This window comes from Dipteris shenzhenensis, chromosome 16, assembly GCF_047967505.1.
Source record: "Dipteris shenzhenensis isolate YYH24624 ecotype China chromosome 16, Dip_SZ_1.0, whole genome shotgun sequence".
NCBI classification, from domain to species: domain Eukaryota; kingdom Viridiplantae; phylum Streptophyta; class Polypodiopsida; order Gleicheniales; family Dipteridaceae; genus Dipteris; species Dipteris shenzhenensis.
The window spans coordinates 27,848,654-27,871,876 of NC_141611.1; the positions used below are offsets into that span (position 1 = coordinate 27,848,654).

The window sequence follows — 23,223 nt, forward strand, 5'->3', positions numbered from 1 at the left end:
GTCTCGTTCCCAGGTGCTAGGTCCTGGATTGAGTCGCGGACACGCGCCTGCATCATAGCATAGCCCAAGGCCCAGCAGTAGATCCCAGGCTTCATAGCGCCACCTGGTGGTATGGGACACCAGGCTGGTTAGGATCTGGTTGGGAGTTCGTGCCAGTAGCTCAGCTCGTGGCTCGGAGGGGACATCTCCTAATTCGGGATCACATCCTGTAGATGTCTTGGTTGGGTGGTGAGCAGCCTGCTCAGTTTCCTTACGTTTGGTGTGTTCTTGTGTTTGCTTGTAGATCAGAGGTTTCGGGAGTGTTGGGGTTGTGTCACATCCACTCCGCCATCGTGCAAAAAGATATGCTCTTTCATCATACAATCAAAGAGAATGGGAGTACACTTCTCTTCTCCATGGGAGGCGAAGTTGAAACCATAGAAGGCGTGGGTGCAAGAACCCACTACTCCGATAGTGCCCCCTCTACGTGGCTGCAATATCATGATGGCCATCTCGAGCGAGAGGAGTTACTCATTTAAAATCTCAAGGTAGTTCCGAACTAGCCTCCAAAACTCCCGTGCGTGGTCGAGGCTTCCTCGAACCGGGGAATCGGGAGAACAAACCTCCATGCTCAGGACACTTTGCGGAGGTGGAGTCCTAGTGCAAAGAGGGAGAAGACTGAGACGATGCTGAAGGGGGAGACTCAGCCTTGCCCTTGCTTGAGGGTTTTAGGTCAAGGCCATGTTTGGGAAGGGGGTGAGAGGAGAAAGAGGAGATGATTGAGGCTACTGCAATAGCGGGAGAAGAGTGGGGCGGAGCGGGGGCGGAGGAGGGGTAAGTCGTACGGGTAATTGCAACAGGGGGGGGTAGGTTGGGGAAGGGGATGCGGGGAGAGTGGGGGATGAGGGTCAGGGGGGGGGAACAAGATCTGGAGGTGGGGGAGGAGGCAGAGGGAGAGTTGGGTCAGCCCCCTTAGAGACAGAAGGGCCTCCAGAGCCCTATTGTGGTGCTAGAACCAAGGTGCTCTATGCTCCTGTCGTCGAAGGGGCTGCGTCAAAGAAAAACTACTCCGGTGTCTCAATTGGCTACTTCTCTTGTGGAGAGGGAGCAGCCTCACTCTCTGCTCTTATACGCTTGCGGAGCCTAGTTCGATACTTGCGGTTTTGTCGAGCCCTTTTTTATGGATTTTTGCGCTCCACCTTGGTCTAGACCCCCCCTGAGGGTTCTACCCAAGGTGTCTATGACTCCATCCACTGCCTTGGCTCATGCTGAAAACTCTAGGGACACGTAGCCCTTTGCATGGGTCTGGGTCTAGTCCCTACTCATGTGTCGTCTACAATCTTGGGCCACAAGTCTCCATCTATCTACATCGTAAACATTGGCCTGGGAGCCATGCAATCTCAATGCGCTGTTTGAACTCTTCACCATCAAGGGTCTCGAGGAGGATATGCTCTGGTAGCGTCTCAAGGTGCGTCACTATCAGTCTGAGATGGGAGACCTCATTGTCAGCTACTATCGTTGACCATGCCGACTGGGGTGGCAGCTCCAGTACACATTGCCTGTGGCGGAAAGGTGAACCTTGACAATTTGGGGAGGTGAGGATGCTGCCCTTGAGCTCCTCTAGCTAGACCAAGGGTCACCGCCAAGGTACAATCCTCAGAAAAGAACAAGCATAAACACAATGCTGCCGAGAAGAGTGAAGGGATGGGTGGTAAAAGGGAAAGGAAGGAAGAAAAGGCCCTTCTAAAGCTGTCAAGACTAGCCAATGCTGCTACAGGAGCCCTGAAGTGCACTGGAGCTTCACCAAAGATTGCACTTCCAACCAGACTGGTGGAGCACAGAGGCTTGCAGCCAACACGGCTAGGCTGCTTCTATAACACAAAAGTTAAAGATTGGGTTTTGGGCAAGCTTCCACGTGCGCTAGAAGACCCATAATATATGTTTTTTTTTATTTTTCCAGATGGACAGGTTTGTGGCGTATCTGATTGACAAGGAAGGTTTTCATACCTATGCAAAAGTTGGTATGAAAGCTCACATAGGTCGTATCAATGGCTATTATTATGGCAAGTCTCTCGTTTACGACCAGTCCATTTGGTGCAAAATGACATAGCTATATCTATGATGAGGGTACTTCGAGCTAACATGATTCAGAGTTTTTAGGGAGGGAAAGCTTGAATATCACATCTGCGGCAGCCATGTGGCCATTTGTAACCTAGTTTTTTGGAAATACATCTCTATCGAAGAGAGAGAGAGAGAGAGAGAGAGAGAGAGAGAGAGAGAAAGAGAGAGCGAGAGAGAGAGAGAGAGAGAGAGAGAGAGAAAGTTTATTAAAGTCTTCGGAAGACCAATGGGTCTATGAGACTATGAAAAACCTGATACAATGAGCTGTGGTAGTGGAGCTACTAAATGAGCATCCACACCAATGCAGAATGCGAAAAATGCAAAATGGTAGTACTAAATCCTAAGTACAACATAGTCGTATCTCGACTGTATATATCAATCAATCTCAGCATCATCGTCGACATCATCATAACCATCATCAACAGCAGCAGGATATCATCAGGATAGATGAGGCTGTGGAGGTGGAGGCATGAGGTCAGCAATAGAGCATTGTCACCCCCCCAAGGGGGAGAGAGAGAGAGAGAGAGAGAGAGAGAGAGAGATGTCATCTGTGGAGAAAGGAAGAAAAAGAAAGAAAGAAATTTGATTAAACACCGAAGGATCTATGAGACTTGAAAACCGCGATATACAATGAGAAAAACTGAAGGGTGGGGCCACTAAGTAGGCATCCATATCCAAGATGAATACTGATATTCAAACCCATGAAAAGCATATAGATATACAACATGATATCACTATGATGGTCCCCTGTATGCTGTCTAAGAGACCAGATCGGCTGCCCGGATGAGAATGGATAGGGAGTCTCAACACAGACGGTGGCTCCAACAAAGACTGGTGTCGCTAAGAGATAAAACTCATGATGGAACACTGCTAACGATCGACCTACGTGGTCCTCTGTGGCCACCTTGCAATAGCTCTTAGTCAAACAAGTTCCACTGTCACCCCAATCGGCTATGTCCTCGAGCTAGTGAACATAGAGGAAAGATCTCCAAGCCCAAATGTGGGTCAACATGTTGGTAGGGCTGTTGTGTCACCCCACTCCTATCTTGGCTGCATCATTTCTCTTGGGATTTTTGGTCCGTGCTATTTGACTAGGAAAAAACAATAATCACCCTCTAGCTGACCCTAATTGGGCTCAATCTTATCTCTATGTAATTTTATATATATATATATATATATATATATATAATAAATTATATTGCATACAATATTTTACATGTTTCATGAAAATTTTCTGGTAACACTACATTCACCCCAATGGTGAATGCTTTGTGAGAGAAAAAATGTTGACGGGGTCCATTCAAGCTACGAAGGAGACATACATGACATGCATGAGCTGGATGGCATGCATGACATGTATGACATGAAAAGGAGATGTATGAGATATAGGTGACATATATGGCATGTAGGATATGTAGAGGATGGAGAGCATTGGTGTGCACACTTTGTAGGACATGCATGACATGGAAGCTAGCAAAAAGGTAGAAGGACGACAACAAGCACTGGACTAGGCGGACGTCTTGTTGAAGAACATGGTAGACCCAAGGAGGATAATAGGATCACATATGAGCAACTACGCTTGTATATGTGAGCCAATATGCATCATATGTGGGACAAAAGCAAACCTATTACAAGGGGATTATCTCATTGGAGCCTACAAATGCCAACCAACAACTAGATGGACACAACTCACAAGGAGGAGGAGCTAGTGTACAAGGAGAAAGATGTCAGAGTGACCACCACTTATGGAGAAATAAGTCACAATAATTGATGGCAATGGGAGGGGAGGAGAGAAGAAAGAAAAGATAGGGAAGAGGAGGTAAGGACCAGCGGGTCCATGAGAGAGAAAGTGGAGCTACAAGCTCCAGCTCCCTACGCAGTAAATTTGGTGTCTTGTGCATCTTCATGTGACTTAAGAAATCGTATATATCTCATCTCCTGGAATGGCATGCAACAATTTCATACTTCCTTGTAGGTTATATTTTATGTGTCTTGATGTACAAAGTGGTTTTTAGGTTCAAGCTATGTAGAGGAATTACTAGCACGTTGCCCTCGCGTGGCAAAGTATTGAAGCCTTTATGATCTAGTTGGTACATGGTATAATTGCAAGCCTAAAGGGCCCAAAATATGGTTAATATGGTGAGTCTGCACACTTATGACAATTGGCTAGAGGCCTTAGGGAATAATCTCGTAGGCAAATATGTGTGAGTTGGTTATTCATATACCTCCCTCCTCTACCTTCGAGATAGAAACCTTTTTATATAAATTGATAAAGGGGATCTCAATGGCTAGGCAAGGCTATGCCCATGCGGCCCAGATATGCAACATGTGGCACTTTTTGATGACTTTAATTGGTGTAGAGCAACATTGGGATTTGGCTCTTTCTTGCGGGTGTGGGCGCATGCTCAGAGCGGTGGTCCAATAAGCTGTGGTGCTTCAAAGGACCACGTGTGTGTTCAACGGGAGCAATAGAAAAGAGAGAGAGAGAGAGAGAGAGAAGTACAAGTAGAAGTAGAATTTATTAACGTCCACAGGGGGCAAAAAACGACCCATGGGACCATCTCAATACAATGTAAAGAAAGTCTCCTCAAGAAGAGGGGTCAGGAATCTATGAGTTCCTGATGACATGTAAAAAGACGGGTGACAAAAGAGGCAGTAGAGAGAACGGATGTCAACTGAGCGGAGTCCTTTACTATCAGCTGGTAGTCCTCCCTGATATGTGCATATCGGGGGCATTGTAAAGCTACATGTGCTTCTGTCTCAACTAACTACAAGTCGCAAAGAGTACAAACTCTGGCGTGTCTGGGCTGATGCATCCAAGCTCCCTTCTCTATAGCAAGCATATGAGATCTGGTGCGAAACCTGGCTATATTTCTGCAATAGAGAAGGGGAACAGGTGTGCTAATGTAGGGCTGAGCAGAGGCCTCCATGGACATGTATGTAGACCAACATGAAGGGTCATGTTGTCTTGATAATACTCCAGCTTTGTCCTCTTTTCATTTGTCAACTAGTGGGTCTGCTAAGTGCTCAGTAGGGACATTTGAAATTCTTGCATGTTGACCTTTTCAGGCGACATGGTCAAGTATGCATCTACTTTCCATCAGCTGAACCATTTCCTTATGTTTGTTGCCCACCCTATACAAATGATCTTACTTTTGTGATTCTTTTGAAGCTTTGTGCTGGCAGTCCATGCTCTATAAGGTAGTCTATCTGGTGGCATTTGTTGCGCCTCTACTCTGATCAATGCATGAAATTCGATCGGCCTCCTACCTGTTTCCAATAGAAGCACTGAGTATGGGGTAGTGGGTTTGACACCGAGGTGCCTGCGTAGAAATGCTTTCTACATTTTTTCAATCTCATTCCATGTAGATGCTGAAATACTGCCTCCCCATACTTCCACTCCATATAACACTGTCTGCACTACATATGCATCAAACAATACATTTCAAATTTTCCAATTCTTGGTGTTAGTGTGCTTGCAGTCATTCTCAAACTAGTAGTATTTCTCTCAACCAGTATCCATCCTTCTATGTATGCATTGCCACCATCTGTGATCCGTCGGGATGTCAATCCCGACATACTTGAAGGCACTGACATATTCAATAATCTGTCCATCAAAAGTGATCTCAGGAGGATGCTCGGGCTGATTGGTACATACTGCCATCATCTTTGTTTTTCCTACATTCACTTGCAGCCCACTTTAACTGCAAAAAGTCTTGAGCACCTTCAGTAGTTTGTGCATAGAGTCCGGGTCGTATGCAAAGAGAACCACATCATTTGTGTATAGTAACAGTAGCACTGTCCATAATCCCAATTGAGGTCCTTGCAACCCTTCTTCCGCTACAAACTCATTGATGAGTTCTTCCAGTTGATCAATGCATATGCCAAACAGGGTGGGTGATAGAGGGCAGCCTTGTTTCACTCCCATATTGCTCTCAAAAACATCTTGACATGCTCTGTGATTGCTTGAGTCGGCATAGTACTTTCTCGTAGATGCGAGAAATGCCTACTCTGAAGGCCAAGGGGACTCCTATTTCTTGCATTCTTTTCCATAATCTCCTCTCGGGACTGTGTCAAATGCTTTCTTGAAATCCACAAAGCAACAGAATAGAGTACGTCCTCTTAGTCTACTCTCATCCATGAGGACTCTCAAGGTAATGAGGTGATCTGCTGTCCTGTGTTCCTTGTGAAAGCCTGCTTGTCCAGTGGCCCGTTTCTGGGCTTCTTCTGCTTATGAACTGATTTTCATTTCAAACACTGTACTGAAGAGCTTGGCTAATGTGGAGCTTACCATTATAGTTCTGTAATTTGTGACTGAATTTACGGGAAGTCTAATTGCTTGAAGATTATCTCAAATTCCTTGGGAGCAATAGAATGAATTAATGCCTGATAAAGATCATCTACCTCTTATTAGTCAAACTACTTGAAACATGAATGGCTCTCTATATAAAATAACTTTGTCGAGGTTAACTTCAATAAGCATTGATAACTTGTTAAATATCCTGTTTTGTGAATGTGCTTGGTGCCAATGCTCAAGATGTGCGTTCTCGGCACTGATTCATGGGGGGGTTGATGACTTGTGGTGGTTGGCTGCTAATGTGTATGATATGATGCGATGTCTATTGTGATGTTGATTGGGGTGGCCAATTGAAAGGAAATTGTGATGACTAGTGGTGGTCTGAGTTCACTAAAGGCTGAAAAGTGGCAAATATACCAACTACACACATGTTGGTGAATTTGTATGGCTTGGCTGGAAATTTAATTGGTGTTGGGCCAATGGGGGGACTGTTGGCACATTGTCCCTTGTCCCCCATGACAGTCTATATGGTACACAAAACGATTGGCTAATAAGGTGGTGAGTATGCGTGCTTACAACACATGGCTAGAGGCCTTATCCCATAGGGGGCTGAATGCCCCCTCCCTCCTCCGCCTTTGAGCCAGGCCCATCTTGAAGGTACAAGGGAGGGAGCTGGGTGGCTAGGTAGGGCTAATGTCCATGCGGCGACATGGAAATTTTCAGTGCCTTTAGAAATCTTGTACGATCAGGTTAGCATCTGTAGGATCTCCTCACACAAATGGTTTTTGGTGTTCAGTCTCACCTCCAGAATAGAACAAACCCCACCTCAAATAGGATCTATCCTATCTTCCTGTAAGTTCTTTTTTCACGTTGTACAAAGACAAAGTGGAAGTTTGAGGAACGGACAAATATTCTCTTGCAAGGGAGAGCACCTTGGAGGAATTTTCGCATGTTTTCATGCATCATTTGGCAGCATTCATTTTACAAAGGTACTTATTGCATAGTCTACCCAATATATATAAATCTTCAACAATGTATATTTCAATTCCAGTATTCATGGACTCCTTATTCCTTGACACATTATCAAAATATACTCCCTTGTTAGAACCTTGAAACCATGAGCCCCTGAGCTGACCGACCGTGGTTATAGGGACAATTAGTAATAATTTAACTCTCGTCATATCACCTATTCTTTGTCATTTCATTGGTTATAGGGACAATAAGTAATAATTTAACTCTTCGTCATATCACCTATTCTTTGTCATTTCATTGAGTTAATTAAAGTAATTGTCCAATACAAAAAATTATTCGTATACACTAGTTTCTTCTCTCAAAAAGTAAGCATGCTGCATATGTCTACTTAACTTTTACCTTTCCAAATGGAAAAATACAATTCATCATCTGAAACCTCCAAGCTAATAAGAATAAGGTGGCTTACAGAAATAAGTACACAATGGTTTCTCGAACAAAATCCGTCATTTGCAAGGCGCTGAAATACTGGAATGATTGAGCATGGATTTAGATTCTTGAACGAACATTTTCAAACAACCCTACAGTCATTCAAGACTGGCTTTCCTTGCTACTAAAATTCAGAATCTCATAAACTAGAAATTGGGCTACCTGTCTCTTTTTCAACAAGAAGAATGTACTCTGCAAGGCTCCTTATGTCTTGGGAAATTTGTTAAGAAAATAAGAGGAGCATAATCTTGATAATCTAATTCTAGGACTGATTTTTGAAGCTGTAAAAACTTGACCTTAGTCCAGCAGTTGAAACATCACATGAAGGAAATTAAGAAAGCAAATACATGACGTCCTGATTGTGTGGACACTCTTCAAAGGTCCCAATTCTGAAGGACTGAGAGCGTTTCAAAAATGGCTCTATAGGAAAAGATACTTTGCACAAGGCTTGTATGAACAGGAATTGGAAAGCCCTGCAAAATACAGCTTTAGGTGACAGTTTAAGAAGAATTCTAAGCAAATTTGACTTTCAACATGAGCTTAGTAGGCTCTGAACCTAGAAATAATATCTCAAATATTGAATGGATCATTAGCCCCTACTCCTTGACTACTGTTACCACATGTTGTACATTTGAACCAATTTTGAGTTTCAACTTCGTGGGCTTTGGACATACAAGAAACGTCGCAGATAATCATTGACCTCTACGTCCTGATTACTGTTATTAAAAAAGATACTAAATTTGAACAAAGCTTTTCCTTACAGTGCAGCTGTATTTCATACAGTCGATTCTCTTATCATTCTCAAAATAGCTCAGCCATCCCATCACCAAACTGCAAAGAACCCAATTTTAATCAAATGCTCCAAAAGCTACCCCTCCACAATGCACTTGTCAAATGTACCAATGGGTAAATGGGCACACCCTTTGCTAACTGCAACCTGCAAAATGACAATTAAATCAGCAAAGTTATACCTGATTTTACATGGAGGAAAACTGTTTCCACTTTCACTAGTTAATAATATATCCTCAGATCCCATAAGACAATGGACAGAAGAATGGGAAGATAATTACTCACATTTTTTACTATAAAGAAGTCATAGTTTACACGCAAGAATTGGTAAATATAAGGAATAAAGATTGTGGTGTTAAAATTTGCAAATGTCCATTAAATATATCAAATCTACAGACCATAAACATATGAGGAAAAACCCTTTTGAATATATTTTAAGAGAATGGTTGAAAACTTCACAATCTTAAGATGCAAAGATGAAGGATACAAAATTAAAGTCTCAAGGTTTTTTTCCAGGGCAGAAGAGCAAGGGAGGCCTATGATAGGCAGATCCTAGACCCAAGCACAAGTACAATGCATTATGGTGGGAGCTCAAAACCTAAAACCTAGTTATGATCCAATAAGAGGAAACACCAAGAGTGTAAGCCAAGTCATTCTCTACTTAAAGCTATAACGTTTCTTTTAAATGGCCCATTAGATAGCATTATTTGACATTGTGGAATGATACATATCAATTCAAATCATTGTTGCAAGACTACTTACAATTTACAACTCAATGCTTCTTTCAGCATTACCAGACTCTAGAGAGACATCAAGATAAAAGATTCATTTTATTTGTACTCCTCAACAGAATGGCCCTTAAAGAATTATGGGTCAGGTTGTATACCAGCACGTCTTAGTCGCACATGAAGCATGACATGAAAAGCTAAGGTCCCCTTCAATGGAGGGAACTAGCAACGCACAATGCCCCCCTCCACACTTTTTGACATTATGTAGTACTACACTACAATACAAATGATCATCAAGAGACTACTATATCTTAAGCATTAATGAGTCAGTTGTATATTGTGGATTTTCTACTTAAACATAATGCATAAAAGGAGAACATAAGAATGAAGGTGGTGGAGAGGGAGAGGGAGAGAGAGAGGGTAGGCTAGGGAGAGAGAAGATAATACTCAAATGGAAACATAATGAAAGTAAAAGGAAATGGAAATGAGCAATAGACCAAAATGAAAAGACTCACATTGATAAAGCTTGATGTAGACTCCTTGATGTGTGTAGATGTAACACACAAGTACAATCATATATAGGATAGGACACACACTAGAATACCAAAGTGTATATGAGATATCTCCCAATATGACACGTGGCACTCACACATAAGACTCTACTAGAACTTCTAGTAGAGCACACTAAAACACTCAACTTGACTTCATATTCTAACACCCCCCCATGAAGGAAAGGTGAGGGACTACTGGAATGGAACCAAGAACAAAACATGAAAATGACGGACTACTAATATGTGCACCCCAAGTAACTCAGAGGCTAAAGTCTGAGCGTGTTCAAAGGTTGATCCAAACACTCTCATGGCTTGAGACTCAACATGACTCAGAGGCTTACGTCTTAGCATGGCTACATGACCACTCATAGGTCTAGGAATACAGCAACATCCTAGAACTCAGCCAGGCCTAATAAAGAGACCTTATCAAAGCCATGGCTCCCACAGATTACAATACATCCCCCTCCTCGCTCCAAAACACGATGACATGGAGCCACACACCATAGATAGCAAAACATCATTTTAGGAGGACTATCCAAGGCTAAGAACCTTTATTGACTCAAAGAGATTATTACATTCAATATTTAGTGGACTACCCAAGGCAGAGCACCCATATACATCAAGCTCATGGACATATTTCAGAAGACAAATTCATCATCCTCATCTACCTCCTGAGGGAAGAATGGCGAGCAGTGAGATAAAAGTTAGTGTTAGAGTGTCATCTTCTTCTTCTTCACTAGTGGCAATTGCAGCCAAGTTAGCATGCTCCTTGGATTGTTGTTTGGCAAGCTTCTGAAAACAACGGTCCTTTGTATGGCCAAGCTTCTTACAATACGTACATTTGAAAGGTTTGAATGGCTTCTTACCCTTGGAATATAATGCTTGCTCCTCATGGACATCTTTGTGCCTTCGTTTATGATCGAGAAGCATTGCAACCATTTCATCAAAGGACATATCCCATGCTAGTCAAATCGTTGGTATGATATCATGAAACTAAGGAATATCCTCAATGTTGGAAAGGAGGACAGCCACCTGATCATCTTTCCCAAAATAGGGGCCTTCAAAGTAGCAGTAAGTTGGGTGATGAGGGATTCCATATGATTCAAATGAGCATTAAGAGAATCCTCAAGCTTCATATGGAGCTTAAAGAATTCATGTCCGAGGAACACTTTGGAATTGATAATTTTGTTGCCAAATAAGCGCTCTAGCTTGTCCCACAGTTCATGTGTAGTGTCATCAAAATCCAAGTGATGAATAACGTCATCAGACAAACCCAAACCAAAGATAGAAGACCTTTGTCATTGAGAATATCCCACGCTACTCTTTTTTTTTTTGTCCGATTCAGGTTTCTTGTCTTTGCTACTAACCACCTTCCACACGCCTTCATAAGTAGAAGCCTCAGCTTGGTTTGCTAAGTTGGAAAGTTCTTACTAGAAAACTTTTCAACGACAATTCCTGCTTTGGAATACTCCATGTTTGCTTCAAATGTTGCAGCAATACGGGCTAAAGTGCGAGCTCAGAGCAAAGGCTAGAATAGTATGGGTTGTAGCAGCAGCTCAGCTTGTAGTCGGGGCACAAAACGGGCAAGAAAAGGCATCGTACCATCTGGAATAGCATAGGAGCAGCTCATGGAGAGGCTAAGAGTGAAGTAAGAAGGGCTGCCTTCCAAGAGGAAAGAGGGAGAGTAGCTCCTCTTTCTGAGCCTCCTTCACCTCAATCCCTTGGAAGAGCAAGGAGCAAAAGGAAAAGGACTAGGAGAAGAAAGGATGGAGGAAGAAAGAAAGGGAGAAGGAAGGATGGCTCTGATACCACATGAAGGAACATGGTGGAGAGGGAGAGGAAGAGGGAGAGGGAGAGGGAGAAGGTAGGCTAGGGACAAAGAAGATAATACTTAAATGGAAACATAATGAAAGTGAAAGGAAATGGAAATGAGCAATAGACCAAAATAAAAAAACTCACATTGATAAAGCTTGATGTAGACTCCTTGATGTGTGTAGATGTCACACACAAGTACAATCATATATAGGATAGGATACACACTAGAATACCAAAGTGTAATGGGATATCTCCCAATAAGACACATGGCACTCACACATAAGACTCTACTAGAACTCCTAGTAGAACACACTAATACACACTCAACTTGACTTCATGTTCTAACAAAGAAAATGTACAACACTTAGGAAATGGAAAGGCCACCCTGCAACTCCCCCTTGTAGACTAGGGCAAGCGATGGAAGCCAAGGAGGTGGAAGTAATGGAGAGAACCCGTACTGCTGTAATGAATTGCTGCAATAATGAAATGACTACAAAGTACATCTAGTATGACAAAACCCTAGACAAGGTGTCCTAGTAGTACTAACTATACTGACTGGTACATGGACTAACTGTACCAAATGTCCTAACTACCTATAACTAGGCCTACAAGGCACATACCAAGGAATGAGTGGCACCTATGTATAGCCCATAGAATGGCCTACAAACCCCCCTCCATGGTAAGGGATGAAGTATCCTGACACATCTCAAAATACCTAAAGAACTAACGTCATGGTTGCACATGTTCATCCTGTATGGATATAGCAACCTATGACTGTACAAAGACTAACAGATCAAGTCACAAAAGGTACTAAGTTCAAAGCTTGCCAGAAAGCTTCAAGCTTAGGTTGAGGAAGAGCCTCGTAAAGAGATCTACTAAGTTGTCTTCAGTAGGAACATAAGACAACTGAATATAGCCTATCTGCTGATAATCTCTTTTTGACATAGTGATAATGAACCTCGATATGCTTTGTGCAGGCATGGAATACTCAATTCCGTGCAACAGCCAAAGCACTCTGACTATCTGTGAAGATGATGGTAGGAGTTGTCTGATATCTGCAAGTAACTTCCAGAGCCAAACACACTCCATTGTGGCTGTAAAAGCTACTCTGTACTAGCCTCATAGCTAGAAGTAGCAACTGTAGTCTGCTTCTTGCTAAACCAAGAGATGCATGAAGTACCAAGCATGAAATAGTTGCCAGTATGTGACACACAGGTGTCAGAACAACAGAGCCCAATCACTATCAGTGAATCCATGCATGGCAAGTGAAGAATTGGCCTCATAGAGAAGGCCCAAATGCTGAGAGCCTTTGAGATACCTGAAGACACGCTTCACGGCCTGCCAATGGTGTGTAGAAGGGCTATGTATATATCTGCTCGACTGTGAGACAACATACTTCATCAGGCCTGGTATGGCATAAATAAAATCAAACAACCAACTGCCTATTGATAGAGAGTAATATCACATGCACCACTGCCATCCTCAGATAAGAAATGAAAACTAGGCCCTAATGGTGTGGATACTAGCATGTAATACTCAATTGAAAACGTTGTAGAAGCTGTCCGATATACTTGGATTGTGACATCAAAATACCCCCCTCACCTCCAAAAGCCCTCGTGTGAGAAATCATGGGCTTATGGCTTATCCAAGCTTCATAAGGTGTAATGGTTTTCAAAGCCTTGGTTGGGAATTTATTCAAAATATAGATTGCACACATCACGGCATCCAACCACAATTTGTTAGGCAAGTGTTTCCCTTTTAACATACACCTAGCCATCTCCATGACTAATCTATTCTTTCTTTCAGCCACAAGATTCTGTTTAGGAGTATAAGGCACAGTGCATTGATGATGTATGCCACATCTGGCCAAAAAATGAGCAAATTCCTTTGACATGTATTCACCCCCCTCGTCTGTATTTATGTCGGCAATTTTCAGGCCGCTTTCATTCTCTACCAAGGCAATGAAATGTCTGCTGCAAAGACTTCAAATTTGGATTTCAAGGCAATGTATCTAGTAAAGTCGTCAATGAAAGTGACAAAATAGTAAAATCCCCCAACCCACATGGGACCACAAACATCACTGTGAATCAACAACCCTATCTTCTTTACACAACTTCACCAAAACTCCAAAGTTGAGGTGTCCAAACCTCTCATGCCATAAATGAGTGTTTGCCATGATAAAAGCATCACAGCATAAGTATCTGCATCTGTAATAATATCAGATATTTTACTAATAGATGGCTTGTAACTTATGGATTATGTTTTTGCCAATATACACTAACATCATATCCTGAATATATCCTCTATGCAAAGGGAATTATTATTGTCAGTAATTTGTTCCAGGAAAATAGGAGAGGGGCTAAAAAGGAAGGGGATGGCATAAGAAGAAAAAGGGGTGTGTGCGAGTGTGTGTAGGGTGGGGGGGATTTCCCTAGAGTCCAACTGTGCCATAATACGTGCCCCCCCCCGCCCCCCCCCGCCCAGGCCAACGACCTGCCACTCACCCTCTCTCTTTTTGGGTCTGCTAGGATTATATGTGCTCATGCACCCGTATAGACTACAATCTGTATGCCTCATTTCCAAGGAAAAAGAAAAGGCTTGTTTTTTTTTAATATCTAAAAATGAATATCTTTTTAAATATTTGCGCAACTCATAGGGTATATGCAGAAAATCTTATTGACATTCATTTTAGTGGTTCGGTACAATTTTGGAGCATAAATCAGACATAATCAATGAAACTGCAATATTGCAACAGTACATCACCACATGTAAAGAACTGCGGCTGCATTGAAATCGAATACATATATCATTGATTGCTCGATCAATTGTTGTTACATCTGTCAGAACAAATTTCATTTTAAGAAAACACTATTCCCATCACTATGTGATTATCTTTAAGGACTATTATTTTTTGACAGCGATATTATTCTTCTAATATCTTCATGTAAATATCCAAGCAATCTTTTCAAAGGTTATATATTTGCAGGAAGCATGAACATCCTCTCAAAATATAATGCAACAATATGAATAATGAACCTCCTCAAACACAAGCATGCATGAAAAACTTAAGTCCTCTTTGTTCAGGTACAATAAACCCCCGTCTTCAATACAGAGGGACACATCATACAAGCAAATGCAAAAAACTAAGATAAGAAAACCGATTTTATAAGCAATGCAGTTATTGAAAAGACAATTGTTTTGTAGAAGGTCCTTGGGGCATGTGAAATACTAGAGACGTATATCCTCTTCTATGCTATGAATCTTCTCATGTAGTTATTGAAAAGACAATTGTTTTACAGTAGGTCCATGGGGCATGTGAAATACTAGAGACGTACATCCTCCTCTATGCTATGAATCTTATCATTCTTGTCCAAGAAACATCCTTTGTGTGGACAAAGGTATATGACCCTTTAAAGGCTTGAAACAAAGTTTGGTGAGAGTGCCCACCCTAATGCTGACCCAAGTCCGACATGATCTTCCATGTCCATAGAAACGTTGGTGCCTTGCAGTCGGTCTAGGCTCAAGGTAGACCCTACTTTGCAAGCAAGGACCTCAATAGTGGAAAATGGGATTACCATACCACAAAGAGAGAGAGAGAGAGATGTGTATTAACGTCTTTGGGAGACCCCGCGGGCCTATGAGACAAAATACAATCACAAGTGTCTCATGCAAGCCGCTATGGGTGGGTCAAAGGGTTCGCTAAGACCCCTGCAAAGTACTGAGGAAAAACTCAAGGAAAAGAAACTATGACAACAATATAAATAGAGACTTAGATACACAAAAGGCATATCCAGGTGCTATGGTGGCTTTCTTGTGGGATACAAGGATACCTCGGAGCTGCGTCTGTTGTGTCGACTCATGTAATGCAGGAGGAAGTGGTTACCGAGACCTCTATATCCGGCATGCCATGTCAAGAGTGACCCCTTGGCTCTGGCACTCGCCTTTGAGAAAGGCTGTAATAGACTAGACGACCTCTATAGTGCGCTGTCTAGCTACTCTCTGCTCTGCTGCTCCATGCCATCTCCGCTCACTAGCCCACTCTACCGTCATCTCATATATCTCCTCCTCCTCAACTCCGATGTGTCTTTGGGCTGACTCTGAGCTGCATCTATATATCTGGCTTGGGTAGGGTTGTGGGCTGCCTGATCTGCCACAAAAGAGTCTCTCTGTGCCATCTCATCTCCATCAGATAGAGACCGACACTGATCCTAGAAATGGATCAAGCGAGAGAGTGGTCCAAATCCAAGTCCCTCCTGGTATAGGCAGTGGTATCATCCTTGAATCTCATAGTATGCCAGACACGCATAAAAAGTGCTCCTTTGTCTCCACCTCTCATAATGTGCAAAGCCTGCGTACCTGCTGCTCTCTCGGTATCTGAGCAGCTGTGCCAGCCTCTATCCCTAGCTGGTGGGATGAGACTCTCATTTGCCTGATGGCAATCCTCAATGAGTGTGAGATGCGTCTGTCCTCTAGGTATCAAGGTCTAATGATCAGTCCACAAGAAGTCTGTGGCACATTACCCAAGGTGCAATAGGTCAACAAAAAGAACCTTGTCAACTTCTAGAAAAAGTTTGTGTCTAAACATTGGAAAGTCATGAAGCATTGAAAGTCCGAATGGCGTTATTTGTAGGCACAAGTTCTCCATGGAGTCATCAAGGTTGCCTTGGATTAATTTCTATGCAAGGTGGTCTTGCACAAGTTCTCCATGGAGTCACCAAGGTGATCTTGGACTAATTTCTATAGAAGGTGGTCTTGCAGAAGCTCTCCATGGAGTCACCAAGGTGGTCTAGGACTAATTTCTATGAAAGGTGTCTTGCACAAGTTTTCCATGGAGTCATAAAGGTGGACTTGGACTAATTCCCTAATAATCACTTGGAGTATCTACAAAACCATCCATAAAGGAAAAGATGACAAGTCTTGAAAGAATCTCAAAAAAACTTATCTCATCCAATAGCAGCATTCAAAATTTTGTAGTCCACACAAACACAATACTTGCTTGTTTCTCTTTAGGCACAATTACAATTTCACTCACCGAATTTGAGTAATTCATAGGTACATCGATCCTCTTTGTCCCATCTTCTCAATGTCAGCTTACACAGCCTTACCATAGCTCCTTTGTTAGGACCCTATTCATGACCAAATTGGCATTAGGAAACAAAATCTATGTAGTGTTCAATTACATCGACAATAACCCAATGGTCTTTATAAGACCATGCCTTTGAGGTACTCCAATTCTATGCATTATCAAAATGAGGGGCGCAGATTGGGGAGAGTTGCCTTCTCCTCTAAGGTTAATTACACGTGTCGGAAATCCCCTATAACTTCCTCCCTCCAAGCCTATAAGTAAACCACTTCTTCCTCCTTATAGAATGGCTAAGAAATTCTCTAAGCTTCCAATGGTCATAGATTCTTTTGCCCTTGTTTTGCTTTAACATGCCTCAATAGGGTAGCTTCTATTTGAATCTTCCAAATCCTCCATGTGTTCTCTCGCACCTCCTTCATACAAGTACCAGTCCAAGAAATCTCGGTTTTTACTCCATATGGACTATTGAGATTCACACCCTTAGAAGGTTTCCACTTCAGTCTTTAGCTTGGTGTATGTTTGGCATGTTGTGTCTCTTCATTTTCTCTGAAGTCACAAGAGGTGTTTCTAGAAATGGGTTCCGAGGTTTCCTTTAGAAACTTATAAGAGTTTCGCTGAGAAATGCACATAATTAATCAATGTAAAATATGGAATATAACAATACATATAATCTCAAATAGTAAAGTCTAATACACACGTGACCACCTCTGGTGTCTAGACATTAATGATCATACTCAAATTCTCTCTCTCTTTCTCAACTTCAAGTTTTTTTTTTTTTTCAAGAAATTACTTCATTAAGTATGAAAGAAAACCGCGAGGCAAGCTCAAATGCGGGAGTACAACATGCAATGCATGAGGAAAAAACAGCTCAAAATGAGCTAATAAAGAACCAAGGCGGAGGCTGAAAATGCCATCTGAACCCTGAGGAAGACTCGGAGAAGAAGGGAGATCCTCTCCAAACTCTAAAAAAAGTAACTCTCCTGGTAGTGGCTGCTCTAAAGGATCCCTGCATGCTCACCCAAATGGCCATCAAAGTATGTACTATGTCGGTCCAAATACTGGCCATAGCTTGGGAAGGGTGAACCTCGATACCCTCCATCGCCTCTATACACCTGGCTCTCTAAATATGCCAAGCTGCAATGCTATCTCCCAAGACGTGTCTACTGAGGCATGAGCAGCTTGAAAAGGAGTGAAGGGAACATCCTGGAGGGAACAAGACTCCACCACTGAGTGTCGCCGTACAATGAGAGCTGGATTTGGATCATGTCCCTCGAAAAACACCTGAGGGCCAGTAAGAGATAACCAGGCTACTAAACCCCACGTCATATAGAAAGGTGAAGTATAAAAGATGCTGAAAATCCTGGCAACACCTTTCCAGATCGTCCTCGCCTATCTACCCTCCCAAAGGCAATGTTGTACTAACTCAACTGCTATGTGACAACGAGGACAAGTAGGGTCAGCCCCGAACCTAGATCTCCATAGGTTCGCTGCAATCCCTCCATGAATAGAAAGCCAAAAGAATAGAGTGATCTTTCTATTCCTGAGGGATTTCCAAAGCCTATGCCAAAAGTTCTTCCGCACAACTGCGGAAATATGAAAACTATCCCAATGTGGCGCTCTGGAAGGCCTCCAACCTCTACTGCTGAGCTGAAACCTCCTGGCATTTCTAACTGTGTAGCGAAAGAAGGGGAAGCTCTTCTCTCGGTGCTCCTCATCAATCCATTCCCACTCTCCTAGGTCCCACTGCAAGAACCTAATAGGGGAACCACCATACAACCAGAGTCTCCAAGACCCCAGCGCAAGGAGAATAGCATCAGGGTCAAGATACCACTGTGAGTCCCTGCTCCACTCCATGAAACCTGCAATCCTGATAGGCTGAAATGCAACCTCCAAAAGAATATCATCAGAAGATTTGATAAGTCTGCCTCGCGACTAAACATCAAAGACAAGGGTATCCTCGTGTGCATCCTACAGTGCAATAATCTGTAACGGAATGCCGGTCCTTGAAAACGCTCCCCACCAAGTGGACTCTTGAGCGGCAAGTCATCTGTGTCAATCCACTCTGGCGGAATGGCTGCCTGTATCTGCTGTATCCTGAGTGCACTCCCTCTGAGGCGGCCAACTGCTAAAAGTCTTTGATCCTCTAGAAGTCTCATAAAGTCCTGCCAAGCGCATACCTGCCATGGTCATCCAAAATCGAGTCATTCCACATGACTGGCTGCCTTTGAATCTCTTCACGAGAGGTGGGTGGAACTCTGCGAAGTGTGTTTCTGAAGCAGCCCCAAGCTTTCAGAATAGCAACCATGAGAGGGAAAGGGGGCCAACTTCAAGATTGAACTTTAAACAATTATCAATGGAAACCCAACATCATTATACATATATATGACATTCTACATATGAAAAATGTAAAGTGGACAAGAAGATATGAAAATAACAAGTTTGAACTTTGAAGTCACAAAGTATCAAGTGATACGTAGCTTGTAAGTAAGACATGACTCTTGAATCCTGAATAAAACATGATAAAAGGTCATACAAATGATAACAACAGCAAGCTACAGCCTACATTGCTAAAGTGTACAATATACACTCAAACTAACTACTAGGGCCTACCCCGAGGTTCATGCTAGCACACTCAATAGAGTTAACACCATGATGTTGACTCTATTGAGAGCACACTCAATAGAGTCAACACCATGATCTGAATTGTCCATATTGACTGCCCCACGGACGTGGACTGCCTTCCCAATCTGCACCATAGCTCTGCAATTTGAACTGTGGGTTGCTCCCCCTCTTGCTGCTCGATCAGCTCTGCCTAGATGCCATGCTGATGAAGCCCTAGCAACTCCTCGAGTGCCATGAGTTCCTTGTAATTGATGTCGATAACTACAAACTGGCTGCGGTACTATGACGCATGACTTTGTACCAATGTGCATGTGTATCCTATACAGCTTGAACTGCTCTTACCCCATGGCCATGACTTCGAGCCATCGAGCATGTTTTGCATCAAAAGCAGAGCATGTTCTCCCTAAGAAACCTGCAGGGTTTTTCATTCTCTTGAGAGCGTTGCATGACATGTCGAGAGACTTGTACTTCAACGCATTTAGGTTCACTTGCATTGGCTTCCACTCAATGCTACCGGAGCCATTTGAAGCTCTATACTTCTCCAAAAGTTGTAGGTTGGCATTGACATATACATTAAGCTGGTCCATGCTCAATCTAATGAGAAGTTACAAATTCTATAGAAGTCAATTGCTGAACCTGCAACGTCAAAGACTTTAAAGCTCATAATAATTTCTAAAATTATAGACTCAAAACGCACAAGTTGCTTACTTGTTCCTTTTTTCTAGACCTTTTCCATTGTCTAGACGTTCTATTTGTAATTGTCAAAGACTAGACCTTTTCCATTGTCTTCATGTTGGGCAGCCCAATGGGTCCACATAAATCCACCAATCCATTATTAGATAACCTGCTTCATTGTAGCTGCTTGCTGCTTGCTGCTCCCTGCTCCTAATTCCTACTCATTGCTGGTTCCTTTTCTTCATCTCAATTTCCCTCGATTGCGTGTTGCTGTTTTCCTTCTCTAGTTTTGCTTGGTCCTTCTTTGGATGTTCTTTATTCTTTTCTATTCTCGTCAATTGCTCAAATAACCACCCTGTTTTGACTTGATTGACTTTGCTAGCAAAATTCCTTAGTGCACAAGTTTCTAGTGATTTAAAGACACTCTTTCACATTTGATTTCACCTAGGTTGCTTTGTCCTATAGGTCAATATTCCAAAGGGTTCTTTGTGTACTTCAAGATCCAATGTAAATCAACTTCTATTTTGAAAGATTATAGAGCAAAAGGGACTAAAGTGATGCATATTAAACTCCCAATGATGTACACATACTTATTTCACAAGGCAACACATAAACCTCATGTTCAAATATTTCTTTAATCATGGAGCTCACAAGTTGGGGACTTCAACGCGAGGACAGGCGCTCGTTAGGCACCACTCCTCAACTTCAGGGATGATTCCACTCTACTGCCAGACATTGACCTTGAGGAGGCAGGTATGCTACGGGTTTCGGCTGACAGACGAGGTCCGTTCACATCTTATGGGCAGGTCCTATTAGACCTCGGCAAGATGCATGATCTCATTATTTATAATGGTCTTGACAGATGGCCCACCTTAGGTGGTTTCACGTGCTTTCCACATGGGGAAGGCTCCAATGTTGTTGATTACATCATGGGATCCCCTGCCTTCACGTCTCGCATCATTAACTTTACCGTAGCACCTCTCCCTCCAAGGGCTGATCATACCTATCTTTTCTTTAGCATTTCCACTCCCCGTCGCACATCGCTTCCCACCCCGCTGAGTTCTTACTCCACCTACCATGATACACACTTTGACCGCGATCACTCACCTACTTACTCTAGCTGTCTGTACATACTTCTCACCTATGTTGACTTCATACCCCTATTAGAGGATCGTGCTGCCCCTCACCACTCACTAACACTTGATTATGCACGCACACTTAATGATATCCCAAATTAGCCAATCCCTAACCTCTCACATATGCCATGCCCTACATCCTGCACCCTCTTCACTAAGGGGGGGGTAAAGGATGCCGTAATGAAACTTCATACTGACCAAGCGAAGGATCGTGAGGGACTATGCACTAAGTTCATTGCATATGGGATTAACCTCCTAGCCCCGATCTTAGCAAAGATATTCAAATAAGCTGTTTGTTTGGGGTTTCCATGCACCTAGACCATTAACACTATCTCACCCATCCACAAGGCAAGGGATTCCATGAGCTTGGAGAACTACAGGACCATTATGATTTTGGAGATGTCATGTCCAAGATTTATGCATCAGTACTTGATTCCGAGGTTAGCAGATTTGCGGAGTGTCGAGGACAAGTTGGATTCCGGCGCGATCATGGGACCATGGACCACATTCTCACACTCAGATGTATCATCGAGGAGGCGAGGGCACGAAAGCAGAGGGTTTACTGTTGCTTTGTGGATTTTTGCAAGGCATTTGACACGATCCCGAGAGCTCGCCTCATACAGGGCCTACAGGATTTGGGTTACGACCAGAAGATCATTTGGGCTGTCATGGCACTTTACGAGAGAGTTTCAGGCAGAGTCCAGGCAGGATCTGGGTGGATAGACGAGATTATGAGCACTATCGGGGTCAAACAAGGGCGTCCCACGAGTCCACAGCCCTTGTTCTCAAAGCTAATCCCCTAGCTTTGGGTTCAAGGAGGATCTTTCTTTTACCCTACACCTTGGGCTTCAATCCGGTCGAGGAGAACAGGCAGGTCACATCACTATTCATTAGATTTCCTGGTCTTCCTCAGATCTACTATCGACTGCTTGCCACTATCGGAGCCACATTCGGAGTGGTCATTCGGAGTGGTCATTGAAATCCCCACCCTTCCTGGCATGCCTTCTTCTTCGGCAGAGGCAGTCAGTGCAGATAGGGTGCCTCGTGTTAGGGTCATTGTCTCTGACCCTAACATCTCAGATGACCACATCATGCTTCAGCGTCCAGATGGCTCTCTCTTTCGACAAAGAGTCGAGATTTCAGGTAGACAGGACCAGTGCAGGATTTGCAAGACCCTTGGGCACTTTGGTAGAGATTGCCCAAGGAAGAGAAAAAGACCCAAGAGGTCTTCTGGTGCGGCTCCTTCACGTACTACCCCGACTGCACCTCCCCAGCACCTTGTACCACACACTCCAGGATCACTAGGAGCAGCAGGGCGCCCTGCTTTGGCCACCCCAGGACCACCAGGGACAGCAGAGCGCCCATTGCCTGCAGCACACCCAGTACCACGGTGGAGAGCTATCAGAGCCGCTCCCTTACCTCAGGACCTTTGATCCTGTTCAGACAGACGCCTTCCAGACTCCAAAGGTGGATGTTGCTGCAGCCCTAGACACTACAGTTCCACATCAGGAGGGGCCTTTAGATGCACCAGCCCTAGTCACCTTGGTTGCTGACCATGAGGGGGATACAGGCACTTCTTCCCCGTAGACTATTCCTACCACAGTCAGGACAACCAAGAAAGTGCAAGCACAGATGAGGACTCCAGATTCCTCTTCAGCCCAACCTCAGGCCTTCTCAGCACCCAGCTCCAGTTCTGCTGATAGAGGCCTGGCAGATCCTTCTCCTCCATCTTCCACGAGTGCAGGTCTTCTTCGCACTCCTCAGCCAGCCTTGCTTATCAGAAACTCTTTTTCGGCACTGGCAGATTCGGCAACTTTCATGGATGATGATGAGTTTGTTCCCTCCACCTTAGGGGTCTCGGTCATGGGGATCCCTTTTGATAGGGCCTCCCCTTCAGCAGGTGTGGGGATCCTCTCACCTATTGAGTTTCATGCCCTCAGCAGGAGTGTTTCGGCCCAGGGGAAGATGG

General features: G+C 43.4%; 1 protein-coding gene across 1 annotated transcript in view; it reads right to left on the bottom strand.

Annotated features, from left to right (window-relative positions):
- ATSPO11-1 (Spo11/DNA topoisomerase VI, subunit A protein) overlaps nt 1–23,223 on the bottom strand; it is an 84,790-nt gene that overhangs the window by 14,297 nt on the left and 47,270 nt on the right. Inside the window, exons 7-12 of the mRNA XM_087387620.1 lie at nt 14,502–14,575; nt 8,776–8,792; nt 8,617–8,686; nt 8,292–8,328; nt 8,018–8,065; nt 7,836–7,894 (exon numbers count right to left, since the gene is read on the bottom strand). Coding sequence (XP_087243746.1) covers nt 7,836–7,894; nt 8,018–8,065; nt 8,292–8,328; nt 8,617–8,686; nt 8,776–8,792; nt 14,502–14,575 — 305 coding nt within the window. The remainder of the gene's footprint in view (nt 1–7,835; nt 7,895–8,017; nt 8,066–8,291; nt 8,329–8,616; nt 8,687–8,775; nt 8,793–14,501; nt 14,576–23,223) is intronic.